This window comes from Mus caroli, unplaced genomic scaffold, assembly GCF_978045245.1.
Source record: "Mus caroli unplaced genomic scaffold, Mus_caroli_1 scaffold_6, whole genome shotgun sequence".
Taxonomy (NCBI): Eukaryota; Metazoa; Chordata; class Mammalia; order Rodentia; family Muridae; genus Mus; species Mus caroli.
Window position 1 is genome coordinate 34,297,501 of NW_028227261.1, and position 14,869 is coordinate 34,312,369.

The following is a 14,869-nucleotide window of genomic DNA, read 5'->3' on the forward strand; positions in this document are numbered from 1 at the left end:
CCTACTGTCTGTAACTCCAGTCCCAGGGGATCCAATCTCTTCTTCTGACCTCTGCAGGCATCTGGCATGCACATGTAACATGTATATACATGCATGCAAAACACTCATATGCATAAAATAAAATGGTAGGAACTACGTTTCTAACAGTTGTCCCTGCTGATGAGAAAGGCCCAGATGTTTCATTTACCAATCTGGTTCCTTTACTAGGATCTTCTATCTGACTGGGAAAGTAAAGGAGCCCTGCTGGGAGAAATCAACTCCAAGGGCGCTGCCTTAGAAAGTCTCATCATGGACATCACAGCTCCTGATTCCCAAGCCAAGACAGGTGAGTATAGGCTCTGAAAGATATAATAAATGCATTTACCGCTCTGCTGTGGCCTTTGGAGATGCTCTTTTGTTTAATTAAAATAAAAAAGTTGAATATGAGAAGAAAGAAGATCCACAACATGACTCAGCAGGTGAAGGCACTTGCTGTTAACTGTGATGATCTGAGTTTTCAATACCTGGGATACATATGGTATAATGAGAGAAGCAACTCCAAGTTGTCTTCTGACTTACATACATACACACACACACACAATGCCTAAATAATGTGGTGCTGGAGAGTTGTGATTCTGTCCTTTCATCTCAGCATTATGTCATGAATATTTCTCTGATGTTTATATAATCTTAGTAACTTCATACCCTGATTTATATTTAACTTAGAAACTCCAAGATGAAAGGAAGCCACTTGGGAAGAATAGAGGTGAAACTTCACCAAGCACCCAAAGGCAAACTTTTAGAATGCTTATGAGCTGTATTTTCAGTGCTTATATCTGTTTTCTGTAGAGCATGTACAGCCAAAAGAACAACATAAGAAGGGCATTTTAGTAACCAACCTTTTATGCTTATTGTGCTTCATGTTCACTGTTTTTACAATGACAGACTCTGATATTAAAGGTAATGTTTTAATAATTCTTGCTTCACAAAAATCAGAAAAGGTTTCAAGGAATCCAACTGAAGATTTTAGATGAATTGTTATTTCTATAGAAAAAGTTACTAATCATTACTACAGAGGAACTGAAACATAAGTGACACTTTGTTGCCTGACAGCTAAAGTGCCCTGTCTCTTTCCATGAGTATGTTGTCTTGTGTTGTGTTAACTTTCTGATACCCAAGCTTAAGATGAGAGCCAGAGAAGAAAAATGCTGTGCCTATATGTATTCCTAACTCGTTGGTCTTGCCCTGTTTGTCTCCCTGTCCTTCTGCTCAGGTTCCATACTACCCCCTGTAGGAAGCTCTGTAGGCAGTGTAAACGGATACCACACCTGCAAAGGTGAGACCCGAATTTCAACAGTGCCTTCTTGTTGGCTGTGTTGAGACGATGTTCATGTTTGCTATGTATGTGTTTCAATATGTGTGAAATAACAGCTGCCAGAAGGGACATGAGGGTAAAAATCTGGAGAGGAGCAACTGTGGTATCTCCCTGTTAGCTGGCTATAGGCTAAACAGGTTGGCATCCTAGAACTGAAGACCCCGAGCAAGCATACTGGGTCACCAGATTAGGTCAATAAGGACAGACATGCAAGAAAGTGTACGTGGGTCTATGAGTTATAAAGAAGCCATTCTAAAGCCAGATGTGGTGTTCTTGGTCTATAAGACCGACATGTAGAAGGTAGAGGCAGGAAGATTGGAAGTTCAGGCTTTGGCTGACCTTTGCTATATCAGATTATCTCAAAACACAAAAATCTAGTCTAGCAGTAATCTTTCTCTGTCTCCTGGCTGAAATAGTCTCCAAATTATTTCTCAGAAATTTAAAAAAGAGGGGCTAGAAGAATATTCCAAGTTGATTAATCCCAACAGTATGCTAAAGTTGACATCTTACTTCACTTCCTCACTTCTGTTAATGCCACATTTACTTAGCATTTTATGGCATTCATCTGTGTATAAAATGCCAAAGCCAGAAAACAGATTAGTGTTATGTTTTGTTTTTTACTTTTGTTTATTTAAACAGGAACTTTCGAGGCAGGTAATCAGTAGTTGACTAGAAGAGTTAGGAGGGATGCTTGATCCTGACAGATCATTTAGGAGTAAAAAATGAAGGGAAGGAGGATTATCAATCTCATTGTTTTTTTCCATGATACTAGATCTTACAGAGATTCAGTGTGACATGTTTGATGTAAATTCGAAGTATGAGAAACTGTGGGAAGTGCTGCGAGAACGACAGGAAAGCCTTCAGACTGTCTTCAGCAGAATGGAGGAGGTTCAGAAGGAGGCAAGCTCTGTATTACAGTGGTTAGAATCAAAAGAAGAAGTCCTGAAAACCATGGATGCCACTTTGTCTCCAACCAAGACAGAAACAGTAAAAGCCCAAGCAGAATCTAACAAGGTACTGTGTTTACATTGTGAGCTGCACCTGAACAGGAGGGGAGGAGGTTCCTCCAGGGGCAGGAGGGGCTCCTGCCCCAGTCTGGGGTCTAAGCCTGAATGGAGTCTATTCTTGACTGGAATTGGTGGTATGTTTGCCCTCCAAAATTTTAACATACCTCATTCCAGTCTCTGTGAGAATTCTTGTTACTTATAAAATAAGAAATTGTTATAATTCAGGGGGCATGTTTTCAAAAAGAGGCTAACTCCCTCCTTTCCCCCACATTATTAGCTCATTGAGAATTGAGTCTTATTTTCCATGTGATACAACTAGATAGCTAAGCTTTTCATGTCCAGGCATTTTTGCAACTCTTAGGGGAACCTAAAAATTGTGGATAGGTATTTATTCTTGAGATGGAATGTATAGTGCAGGAGAGAAGCCTTAACAGTTAAGAGCACTTGATGTTCATGCAGAAGACCAAGGTCCAGTTACCCATGCCATCTAGAATACTGGCTCCATGGGATCCAACACCCTCAGAAGGCTTCCTCCAGCACCAGGCACTCATGTGGTGCACACAGAAACAGCAGACACTCATATACATAAAAATTTTAGTGTTAAAAGTTAAATGTAGACTAGAGAAATTGTCAGAAAATATAAGAACATAGAAATTTTCTTATCTGAAATTTTCATCAAATTTAATGTCCCAGTTGATCATGGCATGTCAGCTCTCCAACTACCAAAATGCTTCCATCATCTTATCTTGGCTCTTCTGGTTAGTAAGAGGTGATGGTCTCTACTCAGTTGGGATTCATTGATGTGCTGTACTCAAAAGAACTCAGATCCCACCATTTTCATTTTAAAGTCAATTCTAAAGCAAAGAACTTAAATGCATTAAGTTTGTGGAACAAGCCGTGGAGCAACTGAGCTCTCCTGCTCAGTCAGTCTTGCAAACCTCTACCACATACAGCTGTGACATGGCATGTATGTTGTACTTTTCCCTAGGCTTTTCTGGCTGAATTGGAACAGAATTCCCCTAAAATCCAGAAAGTAAAGGAAGCCCTGGCTGGATTACTGAAGACCTATCCCAACTCACAAGAAGCGGAAAACTGGAAGAAAATGCAAGAGGACCTCAGTAAGTCATCACGGGGATGTTTGAGTCTTAAAAGATCCAGGGCCGGAGAGACGACTCAGCAGTTAAGATCACTGGCTGCTATCCAAGAGCACCCACATAGTAGCTCACAACTGTCTGTATAAGACACACATGCAGGCAACACAGCAATGCACATACAATTAAAATACATAAATTAGCTTTTTTAAAAAATCTTATCTCCAAAGCAAATTGAAAATGTTAGTACACTCTAAAAAGCTGGAATTATTATTATTAATTTTTTTTTTTTTTTTTTTTTTTTTTTTTTTTTTTTTTGGCTTTTCGAGGCAGGGTTTCTCTGTATAGCCCTGGCTGTCCTGGAGCTCACTTTGTAGACCAGGCTGGCCTCGAACTCAGAAATCCGCCTGCCTCTGCCTCCCGAGTGCTGGGATTAAAGGCGTGCACCACCACGCCCGGCTTGGAATTATTTTCAATTAACTTTTTTAAGGAAGCAAAAGGCCTGTCTCTCTAGGACCAGATAATGACCTGAACAGGGGAGATTTTAGAAATTCAAGTCAAGAGCAATCTGGCTTCCTAGGACAAGTCAAACTGATAGTCTACTCTGATCAGAAGCTAATGGAGTATTGGGGATAAAAATGAAAGTGGGAAGTAGTGACCCATTCCTTGTATCCCAGCACTCAGGAGGGAGTAGTGGGTGAATCTCTGTGAGTGCAAGGCAAAAGCGGGGGGCGGGGGGGCAGTCAGGGCTACATGATAAGACCCTGTCTCAAAAACATAACAAAACAATACCTGGAGCTAGACAGATAGCTCAGTGGTTACAGGCACACCCTGCTCTTGTAGCAGACTGGGGTCACAACACCCACATTGGTCTGCTCCCAACCTTTTGTAACTAAAGCTCCATCACATCTAGCCTCTGAAGAGCACTGCGCTCATGTGCAGATATCTACACACACACACACACACACACACACACACACACACACACACACGCACGTATAAAAATTTTAATTTTTAATTTAAAATTAAAAGGAAAATGGGAAATAATCTGATTAAATAATTTGTGTGTTCATGGTATTTAACTACACATAATATAAATGAATATTTGTAGCAAATTTCTTGGAAAATATTTATAATAACACTGTAATATACGTAATCCGACTTATACAGAGCATGTGGGGGAGGGGAGCTTCCATACAGTTTCATCGCCTGCAGCTTCTTACCACTACCAGTCTAATGAACATATAGAACTATTTGTATTACTTTAGTTTTTAAATGTTTTTAAGTTATTTTTAATTTTTAAAAATGTTAAATAATGGCCCATGTGTCATTTCCTGTAGAATATAAGGAGTACAGCTTAGGGACCAAGCCAAATGCATTCTCTCATTTCCTCTCAACAGATTCCCGATGGGAAAAGGCCACCGAGGTTACTGTGGCTCGCCAAAAGCAGCTAGAGGAATCTGCAAGCCACCTGGCCTGCTTCCAGGCTGCAGAGTCCCAGCTCCGCCCCTGGCTGATGGAGAAGGAGCTAATGATGGGAGTTCTTGGTCCCCTGTCTATTGACCCCAACATGTTGAATGCCCAGAAGCAGCAGGTCCAGGTGAGCAAAGTTGATTAATGCCTAGAGCAAAGAGATCTGGGTTTCAATGCTACTCTCAGCATGTAGATTTCATTATTTCACTTTTCTCCGTTGTATCAAGATGTTCATCAAGTAATAAACAGAACAGAACTCTTAATAATATCAGTAACAAGCAGTTATGATATAGTTTGAGAACTATAGCTTCTCCATTCTCTGTGAAAATTTAATCTGTAGACTATGCCATGAGAACAGCCTCCCAATTGCTGACACAATTACATACAGTTTCCATACCTGTGTATATTCAAAAGCTCAGTGTCTCTTGGTGACCTGTTAAACAGTCTAAACTTTTGTTCAGTGTTGTGTGTCAGGTCTTTTACAGTCTTGCCCTAGCATGTTTTGCCAGCTTCATTTATTAGACACCTTTGCTAATCCTAGGCCCTCCATGAGGCACCCTTCACTAGTCCTGCTCGCTGCTCTGTTTGGAGTAGTACTAGTCATTCTTTTTTAAGTGAAGCAGGAACATGTGTGCCACCACACACATGTGGAGGTCAGAGGACACCTTCAGAAGTAGGTTCTTGGGGTCTGGAGCGATGGCTCAGCAGTTGAAAGCACTGACTGCTCTTCCAGAGGTCCTGAGTTCAGATCCCAGCAACCACATGGTGGCTCACAGAAATCTGTAATGGGATCTGACGCCCTCTTCTGGGGTGTCTGAAAACAGCTACAGTGTACTCACATATAATAATAAATCTTTTTTTTATTCATTTACATTTTATTTGGAAGTTAATATAAAGAAGCTCTTACACATTTAAAACAAAGCGGTTCTATTTTGACTCTAAAGGTGTACCTCCTGGTTAACTTTTTAATCACATCCCTCGGGGTTAACTTCCTCCTTAGAATCATCAGAACAACAGGGGTTAAAGAGCCTTTCAAATGCTGTTCCATAGGAGACAACAAAGTTAGCGATTTTTTTTATTTGATTACAATTGTACCAGCAAGTGAAAAATTTGCATGCTTCACTAGGCTGAAGATGGGAAAGTAGAAGAGCACTTCAGAGTATGCTTCATGATGTCTTTTTTAAACACAGACATTTCTTTTCTCAGTTCACCATCTACATCGAAAAGCATATTGTAGTTGTTGGTCTCCACGTTCATCAAACCCTCCATGGACTTCTCATGCATATCTTTAATTGTTTCCAGGGTCCGGCTCTGACTACATTTGAACAGTTTTAATGCTTGTTGTTCTTTTTGAGAATTATTCACTGATTTTCTTGTTCTTCATTGAATTTCTGGACATCCACAGCCACGTTCTGAAATGTAGTTATATACAAAATTTGTTGTTGATCTTCTTTCTCTCCTGTTTGTTCCTTTTCCAAAGGTTCCAAATTTCTGGTTGCTGCCTTTGAAAGAATCTTTGATATAAGTTTCCATGCATTTTCTCTTTATGTGAAGTGTCTTGATAATGTCACCTTCAAATTATTACAGAATATTTTTTACTGTAGATCGTGTATCTCCAACTATTTCTTCAGGATTTGCATTCCCATCTTCATGTGCTACTGGATTCTTTTCTTCAATAAGGTCCAATTCTGAAGCATTCCCATCTTGCTGTTCATCACTTGACAAGTTCCAGTTTTCCATCGGGGTCACTAGAGACTATTCAAAACACTGCCTTTCCACTAAGAAACTTACGTTTTCTCCACAGAGATTTCTCCCTACCATGCTTCCTCAAGAACTCGGCTTCATGGCCACCCATAATAATAAATCTTATTTAAAAAAAAAGAAGAAGAAGAAGAAGTTGGTTCTCATTTCTGAAACTTCTTGGATTTCAATATGGAATTTAAGTCATAGTCTTAGTGGCAAGCACCTTTACCTGCTGAGCCACCTCACTGGCCCATTCTTCCTTGTGACAACTGTGGTAGCTTTTCTATCTCCGCTCTTTGACCTGTTGTTTTTAGCCCATACTTCATCACTCCTCCTCCAGGCTCTTGTGGCAGCAGTTTCATACTAGTGGCGACGATTTATAATCTTCACCCTCATTATATTTGATTATAGTTCACCTTTTCACACCTTTTATTTCTTGAGATCATGTCTTATTTTGTGAAGATGTTGGGTATTATCCCTGAACTGCCTTGTTTAATTTTTACAGCAGCTGAGATAAGAACTTTCCTATTTTCCTCCTTCTAAGGGAGCTAAGGTTTGAAGGTGTTTTGGAAGCTCTTTAAGGATAAACAGCTAAAGTAGTACAGCCAGAATTGGGGCACAGGCCCTCGGGCCTCAGCACTTGTAATTCTAATGTCTTTGGAAAGCAGCAGAGGTCAATAATAAATCCATTAAAGGCATGGTGCTTGCTTTAATGACGGTCTTTCTCTAGCTGTACTGTATTACAGTGTTCAGATGGTATATGATCATGGAATTCCAGTAAAGGAAGAAGCTCTGAAGCCTGGAGTGCCTAAGTGACAAGCTTAGTTACTCCTATGACTAACACAGGGAGCAGTATGGAAACTGTTTCAGAGGACTGATGTGAAGTGGCTGCTCAAGTTTAGCCTATTTCTCAGTCTACAATGACCATAGCAACCAATACTAAAACAGAGTAGAAAAAATACAGGAGAAAAATAGGATCAGTGATTCTTTCTGAATAAAGTAGTATTAAGCAATTCTTAAAGATAGAGCTACATTATCTTAGTAATCTGGTCCCTAGAGTTTTCTGGCTTATTTTCAAAATGGGCTGGCACAGTCCAAACTCAGTTTTTGTTTTGACACTGCTTTTAGATCTACTTTCTCTGTCTAAACATCTCTGTGTTATTTCTGTTCCAGTTTATGCTGAAGGAATTTGAAGCACGAAGGCAGCAGCATGAGCAGCTGAACGAGGCAGCTCAGGGCATCCTAACAGGTCCTGGAGATGTGTCTCCATCTGCCAGCCAAGTACACAAAGATCTGCAAAGCATCAGTCAGAAGTGGGTTGAGCTCACTGACAAGCTCAACTCCCGTTCCAGCCAAATTGACCAAGCTATTGTTAAAAGTACCCAATACCAAGACCTGCTCCAGGACTTATCAGAAAAGGTGAAGGCCGTTGGACAGCGACTGAGTGGCCAGTCGGCTATCAGCACCCAACCTGATGCTGTAAAGCAGCAGCTAGAGGAGACCAGTGAGATTCGGTCTGATTTGGGACAATTAGACAATGAGATTCAGGAGGCTCAGACGCTGTGCCAAGAACTCTCCCTGCTCATTGGTGAGCAGTACCTCAAGGATGAGCTGAAGAAGCGTTTGGAAACAGTCGCCCTGCCGCTCCAAGGCTTAGAAGACCTTGCAGGTATCTCAAGTGAATAACAAAAGGAATGGCTAGGCAGGCCAAGAATGTAGAATGACCCTTCCATAGCTTCTTGGGGCTAGCATAAGGTTCCACTTATCCTTTCTTCCAGGGACAATAAGAATGGAGTGGTTGTTACACAGTGAACACTGGGGTGTATGGAGCGTCACGTGGCTCACCACAGTGCTGGCTTTAACACCGCATCAGCTAGCCTGCAGGCACGCACCTCTGGACATACTGATGGGTGGCCTTATGGACACGCTTTTAACCACAGCCCTTGTTTTCTCTATGTTGCCAATGCACATGCATATCCAACCCCATGATTGCAAATGAGAGTGTATTTTGGGATTTTTAAAAAATTTTTATTATTTACTTACACGTAATCTCTACAGAGGCCAAGAATAGAGTAGCTAATTTCCTGGGACAAGAATTGCAGGGCTGGCGAGATGGCTCAGTGGGTAAGAGCACCCGACTGCTCCTCTAAAGGTCCAGAGTTCAAATCCCAGCAACCACATGGTGGCTCACAACCATCCGCAACGAGACCTGGCGCCCTCTTCTGGAGTGTTTGAAGACAGCTACAGTGTACTTACATATAATAAATAAATAAATCTTTTAAAAAAAAAAAGAATTGCAAGGACTTGGGAGCTGCCATGTTGGTGTTAGAAACTAAACATGGGTTGGTCTTCTCCAAGAGTACTCAGTGCTCCTAACTGCTCAGCCATCTCTCCATTTTTGTTTTTGTTTTTTTCTGGGTTTTGGTTTTGTTTGAGTTGGTTTGGTTTTTAGTTTTTTCAAGATAGGGTTTTTATGTATAACTGCCCTGGTTTTCCTACAACTTGATTTGTTAATCAGGCTGACCTTGAACTTGAACTCACAGAGATCAGCCTGCCTCTCCTGTAGTTCTGGGATTAAAGGCATGCACCATCATACCTGCCCCCCGCCCCTTTTGTTTTAAACAAAAAAATTTGTAAGAAATTTGTTCCTCTTCTAGAAATGATATGGTTTTTGGGTGTTTGTTTGTTTGGTCCATTTGATTTTTTAAAATTTTTATTTCATATGCATTGATGTTTTGCCTGCATGTATGAGAAGAGGGTGGAACTGGAACTCCCCTGGAACGGGAGTTGCTTGCCATGTGGTTGCTAGGAATTGAACCTGAGTCCTCTGGAAGAGCAGCCAGTGCTCTTAACCACTGAGCCATCTCTCCAGCCCCACTTTCAGTTTTATAACTTAAGTGTGTCAGATTGAGTCAGATGCAATGTATATAGGAACCTGATTTTGTTCTTATTTTTATGGCAGATTCTCAATTATTATTTGTTTCTTATTCTTAAGATTAGATTATACATTGTTAGCAAACATATTAAATTCCATGTTCAGGCTTGATTGATTTTAATTTCATTTTCTTATGTCAGCTGACCGCATGAACAGACTTCAGGCAGCTCTTGCCAGCACCCAGCAATTCCAGCAAATGTTTGATGAGCTGAGGACCTGGTTAGATGAGAAACAAAGCCAGCAAGCAAAAAACTGCCCAATTTCTGCAAAATTGGAACGGCTCCAATGTCAGCTACAAGAGAATGAAGAGTTTCAGAAGAACCTTAATCAACACAGTGGTTCCTATGAGGTGATTGTGGCTGAAGGGGAGGCTCTGCTGCTTTCTGTGCCCCCTGGAGAAGAGAAAAAGACTTTACAAAACCAATTGGTTGAACTCAGAAGCCACTGGGAAGATCTTAGTAAAAAAACTGCAGATAGACAGTCTAAGCTCAAGGACTGTATGCAGAAAGCTCAGAAGTATCAGGGGCATGTGGAAGACCTTGTGCCCTGGATAGAAGAGTGCAAGTCCAAGATGTCTGAGCTGCAGGTTACCTTGGATCCAGTACAACTGGAGTCCAGCCTCTTAAGGTCAAAGGCTATGCTAAATGAGGCAGAGAAGCGTCGCTCCTTGCTGGAAATACTGAATAGTGCTGCTGACATTCTGATCAATTCTTCAGAAATAGATGAAGATGAGATCCGAGATGAGAAGGCTGGGCTCAACCAGAGCATGGATGCCATTACTGAGGAGCTACAGGCCAAAACCAGCTCTCTAGAAGAAATGACTCAGAGGCTCAAGGAGTTCCAGGAAAGCTTTAAGAATATTGAAAAGAAAGTTGAAGGAGCCAAACACCAGCTTGAAATCTTTGATGCCCTGGGCTCTCAAGCCTGTAGTAACAAGAATCTGGAGAAGCTAAAGGCTCAGCAAGAAGTGCTGCAGGCCTTAGAACCTCAGGTAGACTACCTGAGGAACTTCACTCAGGGACTCGTAGAAGATGCTCCAGATGGATCGGATGCTTCCCCACTTGTACATCAAGCTGAGGTTGCACAGCAGGAGTTCTTAGAAGTGAAGCAAAGAGTGAGCAGTAGCTGCCTGACCATGGAAAACAAGCTAGAGGGGATTGGGCAGTTCCACTGTCGAGTCCGAGAAATGTTTTCTCAATTGGCTGACCTGGATGATGAGCTAGATGGCATGGGAGCCATTGGCAGAGACACGGATAGCCTCCAGTCACAAATTGAGGATGTACGGCTATTCCTTAACAAAATCCAAGCCCTCAGGTTTGACATAGAGGACTCTGAAGCAGAGTGTCGAAAAATGTTGGAGGAAGAGGGGACGTTAGACTTACTGGGTCTCAAGAGGGAGCTAGAAGCCCTTAACAAGCAGTGTGGTAAACTGACAGAGCGAGGGAAAGCTCGCCAGGAGCAGCTAGAGCTGACGCTGGGCCGAGTAGAGGACTTCTATAGGAAACTGAAAGCGCTCAATGATGCCGCCACAGCTGCAGAGGAAGGAGAAGCGCTTCAATGGATTGTGGGAACTGAAGTGGATGTCATCAACCAGCAACTAGCAGATTTTAAAGTAAGTTTTGCCCTCCTTTTTTATTTCGTTTTTCTCACTAATGCTTAAATTTTAGACATCAGTTGAGAGTCTGTCTTTTTCACTTGGTTTCTTATTCTTACTTCCATTACCACCAAAACACATTGTGTAGAATTTCAGAGTCTCTTAGATGTCTAAGAAAACAGTTTTGAACATTTTTCTTTTGTGGTTTCCTTCTATCTTTACAGCCAATTAAGGATATGGAAGAAAGCCTTGTCTCTTAGTCTAAGAATCTCTTCATGATTTCTTGAATTAGACTTGGTGACTGCAGTGAAAGTGTTCACCGCCCTGTTTCTCAGACTGAGCTTTGAGCCTTCTCCAGAAATGCTAGTTCTGTACACGTTTCAGAGAAACATTATTGATATATTATGAAACAGTGTAAGGTTTTCATGAATTATTAAGTGAAACATTAAATCAAAGAAATTTCTGATTTGCAAACAAGCAGGCTTTAACTCCTGAGACCCCTCAAGTACAAATTCCTTGCCTATAGGAGTTTGGGAAGTCTTAATTGCAAAATGTTTAGTCCTTTATTATAGTTTCTGGTACTGAGATTTTATGAATCTAAATCAAAACAATAGGAAGTGATCAAATAGCTAGACCCCAAAGCATTGCTTTGCATCACCAATGCTAATTATTTCTACAGATAACACTCCTTATCAGAATATAAAGTGAGGGCATGGTAGCACACACTTATAATCTCACATTTTAGGCAACTGACGTAGGGTTGCAAGTTCTCATACAGCTATATAGTAAGACCTTATTTCAAAAAGGAGAAATGGGCTACTGGCACCAAAGCAGAGGCACACTGACTCTGGGAGGTTATAATTCTAGACCAGACCCCAGTGTGATATTGGCAAAAGCCACATTTGGAGATAGTGTAATTTATAGCTACAAAAGATCATCATATTTGAGTGTCTTTGTAGTTAGAGAACATTCAGACCCATGACATATATACCTCTGTTTCATTCGCAATGTGGCCTGTCCTTTGTTAGCTTATATGTTTACGTTTTCTTTTCTGTTCAAAGTTCCTTGCAAGCAGAAACTTGTATAAATATGCATCCATTTTTTCCAGTTTACGGGGATCTGAGTTACTTAAAATTATCCATCTAACCAGATAAATGATTTTTATTTAGAAAACTGAAGTTTATCCCAATAGGCTGTGAAACAGTTTTATCTCAACAGATCCTAGTTTGTGAAGGAATTATTTTAAAATTTTTTATGTAGGTGTATATTGGGCCTCTCACTTGCTAGGCGAGTATTCTGCTGAGCTGTAACCCCAACCTGCCTCATTTTCTCAACAGTGTACTGTGCATACATTTTTCCTAAAGGGTGCAAGTTAACATTAGAAAAAAGATACTGTTCACTTACGGTGGTATTTTTGAGGGTTCAAGAGGCAGTTGGGGCTCTTTTATAGTAAATGTTCCTGAATCACTGTAGTTTGAGTGCCTGTTAAAGTGATTATTTGTGGAACCAATACTATAAAAAGCATCAGTGAATCCAGACAAGGTTCTCTGCTTGGTAGAGTTACTCAGGTGCTGCAATGTCAACAAGTAGCCAGTCCCAAAGAGAGGAAGACCCAGACTTGATCGAGGTCTCTGATTGGAAGGTTCCCCAAAAAGGTACTATTGATGTCTGTAGAGGATCTAGTCTAAGAACATCTAATCCAGTACTGGTTTGTTGAGCCCAAAAGTTGAGACAGGCAAGGAAAGTTACTCAGATTGATCACAGCAATCGATGATGAGTCATTCAACAGCAAGTTGATGTTTCTCAACTCAGATCCTCAGTGTCAAAGTTAGCCACATCAGTTGATAGCCTCAGCCTATAGGTCTCCAACCTCACCAAGGCCATAAACACTTTAACAAGTCTTGTTTCATCGAAAGTACAAGAGATTGCTGACCTCAAGAAACAAATGGCCGATGTACTGTGCGTATTGTGCATACTCCCCAAGGTAGGCAATAAGATTGACCTTGTTCATGTAGATGTTCATATGGATGGTCCCTCAGACGCACCTTGGTCTACAATATTATATCCCTTTGATGAGCTTCAACCAGCAATCTTCAGTAAAGGACTAATCATAGAATTGGGGGGGGGGGAACGTGCTTATTTGTGGTTTCTGCCATGTTGTACCAGACAAATTAGATATATAGTAAGGAGATAATTTCTGAGTTTTTCCACACTACCATGATGTTAGGAATTACATTTTTCTATATATATAGATGGGTTTAATTACTACATATTGAAAATTATTTTAGAAAAAAACCCAGAGTAGAAAATCACAACAAAATAATGAAAAAATCATACAAATTTCAAAAAATATAGCATGACAAGTATCTATATTGCGTTAGGTATTGTAAGTAGCCTAGATATGATTTAAAGTAGATGAGAAGATGCAGATACTATGTCACTTTCTAAAGTGGACTTGAGAACTCGGGCAAGCATGGGGCTCTGAACCATTCCCTATGTAAGTAACACCTTGTTTCAAAAGCAAGCAAAACCTTTAAATACAGACTTGATATCAAAAGGAGCCCATAGAGGGCATAAGTTGTGTTTGGATTTGAAAGTCTTTTTTCCCTTGGTTTAGAAGAGTGATTCTCAACCTTCCTAATGCTGCAACCCTTTAATAAAGTTCTTCGTGTGTGGTGACCCCAATCCATACAGTTATTTTTGTTGCCACTTCATAACTATAATTTTGTCACTATTATGAATCATGAGGCAAATATCTGATACACAGATAGTCTTAGACGACCCCTGTAAAACAGTCATTTGGACACTCCAAGGAGTCCCAACCCACAGATTGATAACTACTGGTTTAGAGAGATGTTCTGGGTTTTGATGAAGCTGAAGATTCACTGGATAAGCTTTACGTCTGGTGTGTTAGTTTCCTCAGAATGCTCAGAGTTCAGTAGCTGTTAGCTGTCACCAGCTAGCTTCGTTGTGTTCTAAGAATAAGCTACTACCACCCAAAATTATGGTTATAAAGGCTGGAATCAGTCAGCTGGGTTCTGGCAGGTGTTTATCTACAGGCTGAGGGTGTTGACAAAGCAAGCCTAGAAGTGAAGTGCTGAACTATTTTGTTGAAGTCAATATGTACTTACTATAAAATGGTCAGTACTCCCTACCCTTCCCCCAGGTTGATTGTTAAGTTGGAATCCAGAATCCAGTTCACTAAATTTCCTAATAGGGGGGCTTTATTTATTTATTTATTTAGGCCTCTTCCCAGCAGAGGACTTTGGTCTGAAGGGAGGGTCAGTCTCTTAGCTGAGCTCTTGGGAAATGAAAACAATGGGAGGCAAGCTTTCTGTCATTTGCCCAGCACTCTAGGAGTTGCATAAAGGTCTTCTGGACCCATTCTAAGGACAGAATCATGTTCATGATGGGAGTAAGTGTTGAGTTTCTGGACTGATGTGTTGTAGTTCAGCAGTCAACTAACCTTCCCTTGCAGTAGACCAAAGTGATAAAGCATGACTCAGCTTTCAGATGCAAAGCATTGCCAATAAAAATATCAGATGGACATAAATATTCAGAAGCATTTTAGCTTAAAGTTTTCCTTTTTAGCAGGATCACAATTTAGCACAGAATCTAAGAAAAGATAAGAATCTATATGGCAGCCACAGGCCATTCTTTGACCTGACTAAC

The 14,869-nt window shown here is 40.7% G+C and overlaps 1 protein-coding gene and 1 pseudogene across 17 annotated transcripts in view; one reads left to right on the plus strand and one right to left on the minus strand.

The window, feature by feature from the left end:
• Positions 1-14,869, plus strand: part of Macf1 (microtubule actin crosslinking factor 1) — a 341,227-nt gene that overhangs the window by 246,056 nt on the left and 80,302 nt on the right. For 16 of the 17 annotated variants that reach the window (XM_085838977.1, XM_085838973.1, XM_085838974.1 and 13 more), the window contains 7 exons: positions 208-325; positions 1,253-1,315; positions 2,127-2,368; positions 3,350-3,479; positions 4,853-5,052; positions 7,842-8,337; positions 9,744-11,215. In XM_085838977.1, the coding sequence (XP_085695103.1) occupies positions 208-325; positions 1,253-1,315; positions 2,127-2,368; positions 3,350-3,479; positions 4,853-5,052; positions 7,842-8,337; positions 9,744-11,215 (2,721 nt within the window). The remainder of the gene's footprint in view (positions 1-207; positions 326-1,252; positions 1,316-2,126; positions 2,369-3,349; positions 3,480-4,852; positions 5,053-7,841; positions 8,338-9,743; positions 11,216-14,869) is intronic. The other variant, XM_085838992.1, reaches the window with a different exon arrangement.
• Positions 5,931-6,680, minus strand: LOC110292353 (X-linked lymphocyte-regulated protein PM1 pseudogene; annotated as a pseudogene).